Source organism: Lupinus angustifolius, unplaced genomic scaffold, assembly GCF_001865875.1.
Source record: "Lupinus angustifolius cultivar Tanjil unplaced genomic scaffold, LupAngTanjil_v1.0 Scaffold_6_8, whole genome shotgun sequence".
NCBI lineage: Eukaryota > Viridiplantae > Streptophyta > Magnoliopsida > Fabales > Fabaceae > Lupinus > Lupinus angustifolius.
In genome coordinates this window covers 18856-33635 of record NW_017717445.1, presented here as the reverse complement: position 1 = coordinate 33635, position 14780 = coordinate 18856, and the positions used below count along the sequence as shown (strand labels likewise).

Sequence of the window (14780 nt, the reverse complement as noted above, 5' to 3'; positions counted from 1 at the left end):
AAAGGAAAAGCAGTAAAACACTAATTTAATCTTTGAAATTGTTAAGAATAAATCTGAGTAAAATAAGTCCAACATTAAAGACTAATGTATAAGTTGAAGAATATATAAGTGATTGAATATATAAATCAAACGTCATGCAATCTTAATTTGAAATGTGATGTCAGAAACTGTTATTTAACTATGACCTATTAATACCATATCTCAACAACGGAGGAATTACACTTATATGTTACTGAATGATATAGCATTATAACTCGAAGTATTTCTTATACTTTAATTTATTAATAAAATAATTTGCCTAAAAAATAGTGAAATCAGTGCAAAATTTCTAATGAAAGCAATAATGTTCAGAAAGTGAACACTAACAAAATAAACATAATTTGGAATAAACATAATTTGGAAGGAAATGTAGTTGAGCTGCAAACCTCATTGGATTAAGGAAGCACATGTTATATTCCCAAAAACATGTCACTCTATATGTTATTTATTGTGATTAGTTTAAAAAACACTTAATTCTTAACTTTTAATTTAAAAATATATTTTATTGACTAATCAAATGAAGTAACATATGGAGTAACATTTTTCTAGAAGAACATCATATGTGGATTATATCCTTATTAGACAGTCAAGGTGATGATGGTCTTCCTCAAAGCATAGGTTGTAGCTGGGACTTCGATCTGGGCCGGCTTGTGATTGTTTAGGCCGTCTTCTAGATGCACATTGAGATATATATCAAATTCATCTTCTAATAGTGTAAAGTCCTGCTAGATCTATAGGATGAAAATGTCAAAAGTTTACTTCATAGTAGTGACACTTGTTGAGAGGGACAATCACGAACCCCGAAAAAAATTAGTTTCTTACCCAAAGGGTAAGAGAATAGATTTGGTAATACAAAAAAATCCATCTTCTAATTATTTTTATAGACCTACTAGAGAGTTGAGAGCAGTGTTGTGAGAACCTGTTGAAACTTGGTTGTGGATGTGAAATCTAAAAAACTTTCAAGTCCCACATAGAAGAGTTTTGAAAGAAAACAACTCCCAAGTTCCACATTGGAGACACCAGGAATTTGGAAAACAATCTCAAGTTATAAATAGAGGTCTTCTCCCTTCATTATAATTTGCCCCAAGTTGAATGCGCTTTCATTCAACTTTTCCTTTCTCCCTCATATTTTCCGGTGATGCATATCTGACAAACTTCTCCCTCTTTCTTTCCGTGTTACTAAGAATTGACACTGGTAACCATATTGTGGGCATTTCGAGAACTGACAGTTGTAGTCAGTATTGAGGGATTTTTTTTGGCATGTGTAGCCATATTTTGGGCATTTCGAGAACTACCGCTAGTAGTCAGTATTGTGAGAAAATAATTGGCACATATAGTCATATTATGAGAATTGGCAATGTAGGCCATATTATGGGAATTTTGAAAATTGCCACTGGTAGTCATATTGTGGTGGATGTATTCGAGATTGATTTTTACAGTACAATAAGAATCCAATAACAGAGATCTGGGCTGTTTTATCCTAGGGATGACGTGGTTGATAGCTTGCTTGCAAATTTTGGGCAGTGCCACGAAATGTCTTAAAGAGAGCGACCTGGTCGTGACTCAGCCAGTAAGTATTATTTCGTATCATTTATAATTGTTGAGTGAGGGATGAACCACATTAAATCGAGGAAATTCCGGTCCGACCATGTTAAACCCGGTTAAACCGGATTAACCCGAGAAGTAAACTGGACGGTTCACTTAAAAATTAAAAAATGGAACGCTACTCTAATCTTTTGTTTCACTTCAGTCCAAAGAAAAAGATAAAGAGACGTTACTTCAATATAATTATACATGATTATTAATTATATAAAATTTTACATTTATATATAATTATATATCTATAGATAAAATGTATTAATTATATATAAAATCATCCGATCAGTCCAAACGGTTTAACCGGTTAAACCTAATATGAGACATCTCTCGGTTTGACGTCCGACTCGGGTTTCATTTAAATTAAGATGAATGTTATCTGTTTGTAAAACTATGAAATATCATGCTTTGCTCATATTAAATAAAAGTAGGATAAGCTTGTGGATTTTTCTCCCTTTTTTGACATTTAGAGTTTGACTAAAACATTTTTAAGGGTTTAAAGTTTGATTATGAGATGATTTTGAGGTTTTGGAGATTGTAAGTGAGACCAATTGAAGATTTGGACCTTAGGTGATGAATTCTATAACTTTGTATTTGTGTAACACCACAATATTTGTTTAAGCCAATGCTTGCCCAAAGGCCAAGCTCATAAAAAATAGCAGGCACAAGCATAATGGGGTAGTAGGCTCAATTTATTATCTGTCGCTGTAATTTTTTTTTATGTCAATAAGAGTATGTTAAGTGTTGATGTAAAAGTGACCAAATAAAAAAAATGTACTAGCTAGCACCATGGACCAAAAATAAACGAATTTGCTGAAACATTAACTAAAATATATTTTTAGAGAGACCAAAACAAAAGACACATGTTTACAGTGAACAAAAATATATTTAAGTCATGAGTGACATGTTTTTTCTTGCTAGAGTTAGGATAATTGATTTTATTTAGTTATATTATTAGCTCTACATCCCCAATAATCATTTAGTTGATTTCGTTTTGTATTTTCTATTACAATTTAGCTATTAATAAAATTTAATTTTCTATCCCTAGATAATGACCTTCGGAGCGATATTCTTTTTCACATTTGAGTGACAACAAAATGGATATATACCTAATTCTTTATTTTATTAGCTATTCAATTATTAGATTTTGTCACTCAAATGATCCTTTATAATTCACATGCATTTGCTTTAAAATAACCAAACCTAACATTTATGTATAGAGAGAGAAAGAGAGAGAGAAGCATACATATAGTGTTCTGTCCGTCTTTATTTATCGGGTTTAAGTACATTTATGTTACAGAAATTTATTTCCTTTTATTTTACATTACTTTTGATAAGCTATAGCTATATGGAGAAAAATTAACTGGCCCGTCACAATAAGTATTTTACTTACATGATAATGCTATTTTTTAAACATTGATGTAGCTAATTATTTATATCTCGCCACGTTGTTGTTCTCCAAATATCTACATGACTTACCAGCAAAAACACTTACGGTCGATGCATTCAAAATTACTATATTTAAGGCGAAAGCATTTAGGCCTACATTGGATATCAGTTAAACATTCATGATCAGGTTCAAGATCTGTGATGTAATGAAAAACAAAGAAATGTTATTAAAAGAGAATGAAAGTATATATAGAAGGCTGTGGAATAAAAAAGAAAATAGGGGAAAGTGATTACTAACCAGCAATTGAAACATATAAGAGGGAAACAAACATCAAGACAAAAACAAAGATGTGAGTTTTAGCCATAGTTTTTTTTTTCATATGCTTTATCCAACTATAAATGGTTCAATCCTTTTATAATGTAAGAAAAAATGCGTATCCCCTCACATCAACTAAATAGTTTATCGTATTTCTTAAATTGTAAGTTACCTTTTGTCAATTATAAAATAATGTATGTACCAATTTTTTAAAAAAAAAATACTGTTATATACTTTCATGCCTCTTCAGTACATTCAGGGAGCATGTTTGTCACTTTAAAAGGGATGAAAATAACAATTAAAAAATGGTCAGTAAATGGTTGTTGAAATAAAAGTACCAATAAGTTTTAGCTTTAGGCATGTAACATTTATTCTCTCATAATCATAATGCCTATTTTTTTACATTCATCTATTTTTTTAATTGTATCCTCTAAACATGCACAAAACATCTTAAGCACAATTCTATCATCTTTATTACAAGAAGAATTACCCAAACTTCTCTCCTAAAGCATTCATTCATACACATATCCTTTCTAGTATATATGTCAACTTTCAACTCAATATTATCATTTATGATTCATTAAATTTATTTCATTGTTGACATTTTAATCAATGTCATATACTATTGTACACCATATGATTGTGTAGTAATTATTCCAGACACATTTCTATTACATATAATATGAAACTTAAAATATTCTACCATTTCATCCCATTCGCTTGAATCTGATGATTTATAATTTCTAATTTTTTACTATATTGTATGATTGACATAAGATACTTAGATTTAGTAATGTGTGATAAAGGATGAATCACAATTGTAATATAGTATATTTGGCAAGCATAATAATTTTGACACTTTGATATGAGGATTAGGGTTATATGGAAATTAGGATTGATATATTTAATGTAGGTAGTATGGTTCATACATGATTATGATAATCATGGTATGGTTTCATTTTGTGAAGAAGAGAATGAAGGGAAAGGGTTGGAGGAATATGTGCTTATTATTGTTAATAAGAACTCATTTTGGCTAAGAGGGTTAGGACTTTTGATTTATTTTTATGTACAATTTAGTTTTATATTACCAATATTAACTTAAGTGGTGTTATTATCATCATCATTATTATTTTTTCTTTCTTAATCATTGCCATGTTCAATTTCAAATTAGGAGACTGCTCCTTAAAGAATGAAGCTTCCAAGCTTCACCTGAAAAGGGTATTGACTATTGAGAGTGACTCCAAATGGACAATTCTAAAAAATTTAAAGGTTTATAAAGGTTATAATATCAAATAGAAAAAAAGAAAGAATTGTTTGACTATCTAATATTCAACGAAAAATTACATTTCATGATGAAATAGTACAAGGCTTTTTAGATGTAGCATTGGACAAATAATGATTGATTTTATTGAACGGTGGGAGTATATTATATACAAGAGAAGTTAAACTTAAGTACACATAGTAAGTAGTATGTCTAATATATATAGAATAAATATTTTTTACATCACTTAAATTATGTGAACTCACTACTAACATTTATATGAAATAAATTATGATCACTACAGGTTGATTGTTAAGTATATACATTATTAGTTTTCTTTCACAAACAAACCATTGAACTCAATTTAAATAATTTCCACCAAGGAGTTTTTTAGGATGCCTGATTTTTTTTGTTTATGATTCAACCAATAATACTCTTTCCTATAGTAATTTATAAGAAGAAATATATGGCACTGTTAAATTAGTTGAATTGGATGTTTAACTGATAAAAAATGCACATGTTTGGGTACCAAAAAAGTACACGACTATACACTAAAAACACATATATCTCTTTGTCCACAACCTCCGATTCAGGAAAAGGCCAGTCTCCTCCTTCAAACAAAAAATGGAATAGTGGGTTCCACCATTGATGTAAACGTGAACACTTTCCATCTAAGCTCAAAGATATTATAGCTTAGAGTTCTAGATATTTTTCAACTTGGAAGATATGCATAATACAACCCACCATAGTATTAGTCTCACAAAAATTGAAGCCTTTCTTAAAATTCACTATACTTGCAAATACAAACACTATTAGCTATGGAATCCTCAGCAACACTAGCACTCCCTCAGCACCCTTATATCTACCCTACAACTCCCAACAGCAACAAAGGTTGTCCTTTTCGGCCTAGCAAGCAAAGGAACATTCAATCTACAAGGTTACAGTGCAATAAGATGTTTGTACCTGGTGGGTTTCAAGTAAATTGCAGTTTTGACCCTCTTCTTATTTGAATTGGGGTTGTATATTTCATTGGATATGTTGTTTTGTTCTGAGATACAGGATTTGGAGAAGGATCACCTGAAGCAAAAGCTGCTAGTAACCTTCACAATTTCTTCAACTACACTGCAGTTAAGATTGTTGCTGCTCAACTTGAGGTTGAGGTTCCTTCTCTTTTCGCTCTTCCACAACTATGGATTGGCTTTGTTGGTTTTTGTTTGTGTTCTTCTTGCTTATATGTTTATACTTGATAGTTTAATACTAATTGCTGTTGGTAATGACAATGAAAAGTTGAAACTAGAGAAATGGCTGAATAAGCTTTGAACTTCTAATATTTTTTGTTGCTATTTATATGAACTCCAATTTTGCACAATCTACAACCATTCTTTTGCATGCTGCAAACTTTTAGCTCCCATAGTTTCACATATTTTAGTCCCTTTAATCCGTTGTCAATGTGGTCGAAGACTAAATACTACTTAGGCAAAAACACAACTTTTCTCCCTTAACTTGATTGTTTTTCTCATTTTGGTTTCTCTTTTGCTGAAATGAGACAAAAAGATAAGAGACCAAAATGAGGATCAACAATTTATGTTTTGGGTTTAATTTGTGTAAGTTCTGCAATTTATCTCAAGTTATTGGTATAAAACAGTTTGTTCTGTTAACTATTGCTCATATCAGGTTGGATTATGATTATGTTAATATATTTTTTCAACAAATAGATCTTTTAATAATGAATTCCTTAGCAGAGCTATAATCCTGAAGCATATCAAGAGCTAATGGAATTTCTGAGTAAACACTCATTGGATGATGGTGACAAGTTCTGTGCCACCATGATGAGAGAATCACCAAGACATAAGAGCTTAGGTAAAGGCAGTTATCAATGTACCCAATCCTTAATTAGTGTCTGCTATCTAACTTACGGTTTTGTTTGTTATGATGATGATTGAATGAACAAAACATGGCTCTGGCATGTACTTAAATAGCCCTACGCATACTAGAGGCAAGTGTATTATTTGTTATTTTTTGCTTTTCTATGTTTCACTTGTTAACCAAATTTTGATTTTTCGATTGAGTATTGTGTTATATTATTATAGGTGCGATCAGCATATTGCAAAAAAGATTTTGAATGGGACAACTTAAAGCGCCTAGCTACTAAGGTTTGTAACTCAACAATCTTTTCATATGTTCAAGAATGTCCATCATGTTGAAATTTATTCTACTTTCATTATATATGTATGGGATTGTTTCTGCCCTTGTAGATGGTCAATGATTCTAACACAAGGCTTATGAGGGATTATGTCTTGGAAACCAGTCTTGCTGAAAATGAGAGAAATGAATAGTACCTGCATCATTGACTTAGACTCTTCATCCCCTTGGATGGAACAAGAGCTTGGGCAATGTTACATAGATACATATTTATATGTAATGCTGCTCATTGAATTTCAGTAGTATAACCAGTAATAGCAAAGTTGTGATAAAAGAAACCAGTTAGATCATATATGGAATTATAGTACAAATTGATAATGAAAAAAAATATTATTGTTAATAGTACATGGATATTACACTCGTTTTGATAATAGGGTTGCTGTCAGTATAGCAATACGGATATCCGTAACGTAGTTTGTTATATGCGTTGAGGTTTACCAAGAATGAAATGTTCATCATTGACTTTCTCCTATGTAACCCTGAAGTAAGAGTATCTCCTCCCTCTATGACTAAAGAATGCTTGGCAATTCAGCAAGCTGTGTCCTATCATATTTCAGCAAAGCATTGGATTAGACATGCAATCATGTCTTTTCACAGATACAAGCTTCCTAAATTTTAGAGATTAATGCATTTGTCCCATTCTTTTGATGATATCTTCCAGTAATACTCTGACCATGCAGACTTGGTGATTTCTTGTGACTCTATGGTTATACATGATAGCAAGAGTGGAAAATAAAGGTCAATAACAAGTTGCACATGATAGCAAGAGTTCAAGAGTGGATAATAAAGGTTAATAACAAGCTTTCAGTAAGCTTTTTATCCCACGCCCTATGCCCATATGGAATTTGTAGAAACGTGTTTATCTTAGATCAAACATCAATTGCCATTTAAGCAGAAGCCATTACCTCAACATAGTGATGGAGAACAGGTGAGGCATGAATTTCGCCATTGGTGAAGTATGAATGAGCATATTCTTCTATGTGCTCCAGACTGCAATTAAGTGTCATCGGCAATGTATACTTCAAAAATTCTATCAAGTGAACTTTAAAACTGAACCTCATCTTATTAAAATTCATACATGTGGTATTTAATAATAAAAGTAGCCCACAAAAGCATGAAATGACAAGTGCATTATTTTTTCTTTTCATTGGTAAGTTTTCTTCCCCACCAGAACCAAGGTGGAGTAAGAGAAAGTTTTCAACTAAGCAAACAAGATTAGTCTAACGAGACAGATTAAGTAAACCAACATCATGAATATAATGGTGAGTATACTTGGGTAAGAACAAAAAAATAAGAATTTTGATTTTTTTTTTTACCTATACACATAGTTCACCATGATGCCTCCACTTTGAGAAAGGCCTTTTTCTGACCGGTCTGCCAACCAGTTTATCCTTTCAACCATCTGTTCCATATTGAGAAACAAAAGCTAATTTATGCCAATTTACTCAAATTACAACTACATGTTTTTTTTTTGCTAAGACATAGATTTGCTTCATAAAAACTCCCACTATATTCATAAACGTAAGAGATGAATGCCAAGAAAATAGGCCATGCCATCTCTGCAGTGAACAAGTCATCCAATATATCAAAACATATTCGAGTATAGGTCCTATTTAGAAACTACTGGTTTCAAAAGGAAAAAATTGATTCCAACAGCAGAGAAGTTTATTAGCTTGTACATCACACTAGCAACACATACCGCGCCATTTTGCAAGTGAAAATTTGCTACAGAGTCCAAAGCTTTCCCTCTTTTCTTCTCTTGTAGAAGGTATCTATGATACAAAAAGATAAAAAAATTCTTATTATTTAACCATGAATTTTAAAAATTATTGGTGTAGAAGCTCAATGCAACATTTCCAATAAATCATTTCTGCTATGTCTTTGTTTAATTCCCTGTGATTTGTTTGCAATACCTGGCACATAAACGCATCAAAGGCTTTTTTAATACTGACAGGAATTCTGGTGAGTGGATCCACTTATAAGATTTAGAAGTGAGCAAGTTGAACATCACTTCCATTCCATTTGTTCCATCCACATTATCTCTGTAATTCATATTGATGTTAGTCACGTGATAGTAACACCGGAGTCAAATAAGGGGACCATATAGAAGTTACTATAATGTCTTACAAACAATAACTGTCATCACTAATAGCCAAGGTATGTTGGAAAAGAAATTTGAGTGCACAACAGTTAGAACATTATTCTTTACAATGACAACCAAGGCTGTAAAATGATAAAATATGGTGATTATTGATTGATTTGGAACAGTACATCTTTTCATTGTATAATTCCTTTGGATTTCTAATTTTGTTTCTGTATGTAGGAAACTGTTGTGCCCGCCATTGAAGAGGAAAGAAAGACATAAAAAACACATGCAATGTAGTTTTTAGGACAGGTTATATGGTAATATGGAGTACAAAATAATTGCATAATTTCTATTATTTTACTTGATGGTCTCATTGATGGTAAGAAGTTGCTAAGTAATATCTATGAATAACATAACTTATACCAACAGCCAATGCTTTAGAATGAATATAAAGATAGAACAATGTGTAGCTTACTTGGGTAAACCCATAAGTGCTTCTTCTTCCTCTGGGTTCAGTATGTTCTCATAGAAAGTGGAGCTGGACCCGTCAGCCAGTTGTTGTGACATGTCTGCTTCAGCAAGCAAAGTTTGAGATGCCAACTTGGATAAGAGCCATTGCATGAATCCTGGGATAGGACTGAGAGTTGCGAAGGTCTACAAGCAAAAATTGGTCAGTGATCCTATATGTAGAAGAGCACAAATAAAATTTAACACACAAGATAAGGCAGAATCCTAGGAGACACCCATTTGTCAAGGAACTTTCATTACATCAGTTTTCAACAACTATTTGGAAAACATATTACTTATAAATTCTATTCTTCCAGAATGGTAGAAGCAGGAGATCAATTTGAGAGTATCTTGTTGGTAAACTGCTAGATGCGTATAGTTCTAGCACCCTATTGGAACATTGAGTCCAGAAATATGCAGCTTTGGGAGGATAAAAAAGTTTAAAAACTAGGGTTTAAAGAATGAAAGCAGAAAGTTGTACTAACATACTTGAAAAATCTCCCTATCAAAAGAAAAGAGTGAAAAGATGATCAAAACACTTACTGTTGTAGAATATCATATCAAAGCAATAAAAAAAATGAAATTATGAGTTTAAAAACTTAATATAGATGATGTTAAATTTTTTGCTTTCACAAATTCCATGAAGCAATAAATTTCATTTGGCTCAGCAATTCATATTCAGAGAGCTCCAAAAAATAAGTAAAATACTTACAGAAATATGCGACATCTCTCTTTTCACCAGTGTTATGACTCGTTTAATAAGAAACTTTCCTAAGTTGATCCCTGCTAGGCCAGGCTGCAAAATTTTCAGAATCATCCTAATCAGGGATTAAATAATCTCCAATAGAATTTTTCTTCAGGAGTCACAAGTGGGAGAAACTCACAGCAGCGTAAAATGAAAAGCAAACAAATATAAGATGCAAAGATAAATAAAACAAATCAGATAAGGAAAAAATTAAATATTGAACAAATGATAGCAATAAATTTCAATCAGATACTACTGAGCGGAATGAGGCGCATCTCACTTTTACTAAGAATGATACACACCATGATACAAATAGCAATTTATATATATAGCTGAATTCCAATGGCTTTAAATTTTAATTATTATTATAATATATAACATACCTGAGTTGAAGATATAGAGTAGAACAACGCACATGTTGCCTCAGTTTCAGGTATAGGAGGACTATCCCACAAAACATCCTGTAAAATATAGAAATATTTTTGAAAAATATAGTACAAAAGGGTCTGTTAAATCCAAATGAAGTTAACCTGTATAGACTGAGCCACATCTTTCAGGAGTGCAACTTCAATGAAAATTAGGGGTTCACCTAAGGAAAAAACATAAAACCAGACCACAAAATATTTGACACATCAAAATTTGTGAGCACATGAAAACATACAACTACAAGCCTACAATATTTGTCAACAACTAAAATTCATTGGATCACATAGCATCAGATAATAGGCTATAGAAAACAGTAACACCAAATCTGAGTTTTGAGTTATTCAGCAAAAGAATAATGAAATACAAGTGTACCGTTCGCATAATACAATCAACTTGGTAGCAACCATTGTTTTATCAGTGTTGTTGTCACTGTGTCGCTAACTAACGCAGACTCATGATACAAACCTTGGGAGAGCTGCACCACAACCTAGAGGTTGTGATTGGAGAGCCCAAGACCATATAAACCCCAAATAGTAGGGGTGTTTAAAAATAAAACGACAACCGGTCCAAAATAAACCGAAACCACAAAAACCAAATGTGGTTGGAATGTGTTGGATTGATTTTTAAAAACCGAACGGCCCAGTTCGGTTTTTTGTTCCAACTCTAGGAACCAAACCGGACCGAATTAATTTGGCTTATTAGGAATCTGCATAAATAAAATTGTATTTAAGTGTTAATACTTAACACTTCAGTTCAGTAATGTTCTAAACAAGCTAGAATGCAAATTCAACAACCAATTAGCCATGTGGTAGATTTAGTAACATATTCTCACATGTAGGAGTCCCATTACCACTGTGGAAATCAAGTCCCATACATTGCAATCAGATCCTAGTAGCATCATAATCTTGAATATAGGTGAAAACAATGACCAATAACATATTAGTTAAAAGTTAATTATTAATCAATAGTATAACAACCAAGCCTTAATCCTACTAGGTGAGGTCGACAATTATTAAGCACTAGTACAACTTATAGGACTGTAACAGGAAATGCAGGTTGCAGAGAAGCCAAACAAAAACAAATTTAATAGATTACATGTAGTCAAGTAGAATCTTTCAGTAACAAAGTTTTAGAAGAATTACTGACCAGGAATTGCTGGATGTAAATATCCAAAACAACGGCGGCCAGTTCCCAGCCTTCTCTTAAGATCTAGAAGGTTGCTAATAGGGTGCACAGCCTACATAAGATAATTAAGAATATGCATACAAGACAAGAACTACATCAAATGACAACTCATGAAATGAAAAGGAGAAAAGTACTTCATAAGCAACAATTTTCTCCAGCAGAGAAGCAGGATCATCCCATGTGATTTGGTGAAGCTCTAAGGCAGCAGGACTAAGCCATGTACTCAGTTTTTCTTTTAAATAAGAATCCAGTGCTCTCAGAGATGCAATATTTTCCTCTCTGTATAATTGAAGCATTGAATCGTCATATTCAAATTTCAAAATTAATGCAAATTTGAACACTTGTCTTATCTTTTTTTGTCATCTCTTTCCCCAGGAAGCGTGTTATGAACCATAGGCACTTAAATTCATACATCTTGTAAACCATTTTATTTTATGGTCCTCATGGCATTCTCCAGAGGCTTGTAGGACAATTAATGTATGGATTCTCTAACATAGAATCTACCTATTTTTTAAGAATCAACAAGTAACTAAGGTTTCTTTTATTTTCTAATGCTATCATTCATGATATGTGAAGTAGAAGAAACAGAGGCAGAGTAGAACTGTTCAAAGTAAATCATGTAGCATAAGCCATAACCTTACGCGAGAATCGACAGGATGTCTGCTCGAAGATTGGACAAGAACCTCAGACCTCCAGGATGAGTGTTGAGACGGTCAAAAAGATCTTCATAAACTGGCTTAAGAGCATGCCTCAAATTCCGCTCAATACGATAGAAAGAAGAAAACAAGCTATCTTCTTCAGGTCCACTCACTTGAGCCTTGTCTGCTAACCCAGCTAATTCTCTCAAACCACAGTTTTAAAAGTAATAATGCAAAGACTACATACACAAATCACTCACCAGAAGGAAGATCAAGTCCAAGGCACTGTTTTATCAGTTCACGAACTTGTGACCTATCGAGATCATACTCTCTAGCAAGAACCAGGAGCAAGTTGCGACGGTTTTCATGAGAAAGGCTAAAATAACCCTACATTATCACCAACTTAAGAAAATAAAATAAGCGATGATAACTCACAGAGTTGATATAAGCTTGTCCATGAAATATAAGATTAGATACCTCAGAAAAGTTATTAAGCACATCATCTAAAACCTCTGTTTTGTTTAGTGTTATGGCGGAGTGCATTGAGGCACGGACCTGCTTAAATTCTCTGTAAGTAAATCAAAACAACACATAAAAATTTGAACATATAGAAAATGTACAAAAACACAAAATTGAGCTCTAATTAGACAACAAAAACAATCAAGCATTCTCCAATAGGCAGGATTGACTACATCGATCAAATGACAACATAATATGTCTATCATAAATCATGTCTATAGACAAACTATTGACATTCATATCCTTAATACTTTCGCCTATAATTTTCCGTGGCCTCCCCTAGCCTCTATTAATTGGTCTACCCTCCATCTGATATACTCTCTTTAGTGATTCTTATATATGTTATCGAAACATGCCCAAACCATCTAAAGGTGAACTTCTACCATATTTTCTATAATATGTGCTACCAAAATTCTCTCCAATGCATTCTTTCCTTATTCCCAATCCTATCCTGTGTACTGTACTGTACTCACACATCTTTTTTTTACATTGTTTATTCTCTTGTTGACTTTTCACCATTGAACATTAAATCCAATACACCTTCCCAATCCCTCCATTTCCTCATCATTAAAAGTGAGCTCTAATTATAAAAATGCAAATTCCAAGTGCAAGAAAAAAAAATAGGACCTCTCACTGTTTCCAGAGTCATTAGGACCTGATTGGTTTCCTTCGGAATTCTGGTGCTGCGTTTGATTCACCGCGTTCTGTTCAGTATTCATCACAATCCAACAACAAAAAATCAAAATCAACGAAAATCAAATCAATTTCAAACGCAGAATCAAAGAAATAATTGAAAAGAAAGAGAGATCAAACATGAATTGGAAGTGAAACTAACGGTTAGTGGAAGAGGAGAGAGAGAAAGGTTGGTACGATCGTTGGCGTTGGGTCTCATTCTGGCGCGCATCAAAATAGAGAAAGCTTTCTTGTTCATTTTGTCGTATTTATTCGCCAAATTAAGTGTGTGATTGTGAGAGTTCCGAATCGAAAACAGTTACAGGTACAATCCACTTTGTTTTTTAGATATTATTAATATTTGGTGTACTTTCCACGTTTTCTGAGTGTTGCTTGCAATTGCAAATGTAATCCACAAAACAACCTAACATTCCATCTATTTTGGGTCAACGTTTCCTATCTTTATTATCACATTATTACCCACTTTGATATATGTAATTGTGGGTTTCTATCTGGGCCCAATTCAAGTTTAATTGTATTTTAAGTTTTGGGCTATGGGTTTAGCCTACTATTTAGGTTGGGTGATTCTTTTATCATCACCTATTTATTTGTTTTTTCTAGAGAGAAAGATACATACATAAGAGTTTTATATATTATCAGTCTATAATCTATTATTTATTTCTAGTCATCATTAACTCTTTAAAAAATTTATACAAATAAATAGTAAATAATGTATTGATATTAAACTCTTAATTTTTCATTTCACATCATCTTTTTACTATTCAAAGGATGTTTGAAATGGAAAAAAGTTGGTGGCAAAGAACTCATCTTTAAGTTTTGTACTCGACCTTTTTTTAATTGAAAATCCAAAATTACTTTCATCTTTTTCCTTACTCTACTCTTATTTCCTCACTCAAATCTTGTCTTCAATTTTAGTGCATGCTTTCACCTCTTTCTTCACTCAGATCTTCTCTCAACCATAAATTTACATTTAAACTATTTAATCTATATCTAATGGTTTAGAGTAGTTGACTAAAGTCATCTACTTAAAAACCACTTAATAAATTACATCCTATATATGTTTGTACTATTATAAAAAAAGGTCAAATATTGTATGATTATTTCAAAGTAGGAAATAAATAATGATATATATGTATAAATATATAAATAGAAATATTGAAAAGAGAACAATAAAAAGA

The 14780-nt window shown here is 32.4% G+C and overlaps 2 protein-coding genes across 4 annotated transcripts; one reads left to right on the top strand and one right to left on the bottom strand.

Moving 5' to 3' along the window:
• Positions 1-5330: 5330 nt before the first annotated feature.
• Positions 5331-7142, top strand: LOC109337403 (chaperonin-like RBCX protein 1, chloroplastic). Its single transcript, XM_019574373.1, has 7 exons — positions 5331-5567; positions 5661-5755; positions 6344-6461; positions 6581-6597; positions 6692-6754; positions 6857-6956; positions 6991-7142. The coding sequence occupies exons 1-6, from the start codon at positions 5420-5422 to the stop codon at positions 6935-6937; spliced, it is 522 nt and encodes a 173-aa protein (XP_019429918.1). The 5' UTR covers positions 5331-5419; the 3' UTR covers positions 6938-6956; positions 6991-7142.
• On the bottom strand, positions 7070-13985 carry LOC109337402 (malonyl-CoA decarboxylase, mitochondrial). 3 transcript variants are annotated; one of them, XM_019574369.1, is made up of 16 exons: positions 13745-13985; positions 13537-13613; positions 12868-12958; positions 12651-12777; positions 12394-12577; positions 11887-12031; positions 11714-11804; positions 10672-10730; positions 10525-10602; positions 10109-10192; positions 9365-9543; positions 8717-8845; positions 8503-8575; positions 8120-8205; positions 7709-7793; positions 7070-7504 (listed from the first exon to the last, which is right to left on the bottom strand). In XM_019574369.1, the coding sequence occupies exons 1-16, from the start codon at positions 13838-13840 to the stop codon at positions 7412-7414; spliced, it is 1677 nt and encodes a 558-aa protein (XP_019429914.1). In that variant the 5' UTR covers positions 13841-13985; the 3' UTR covers positions 7070-7411. The 3 variants fall into 3 exon arrangements, with proteins under 3 accessions (XP_019429914.1, XP_019429917.1, XP_019429915.1); XM_019574372.1 differs by having other exon boundaries at positions 7070-7346; XM_019574370.1 differs by having other exon boundaries at positions 12394-12574; positions 13745-13984.
• Between the last annotated feature and the right edge of the window lie 795 nt (positions 13986-14780).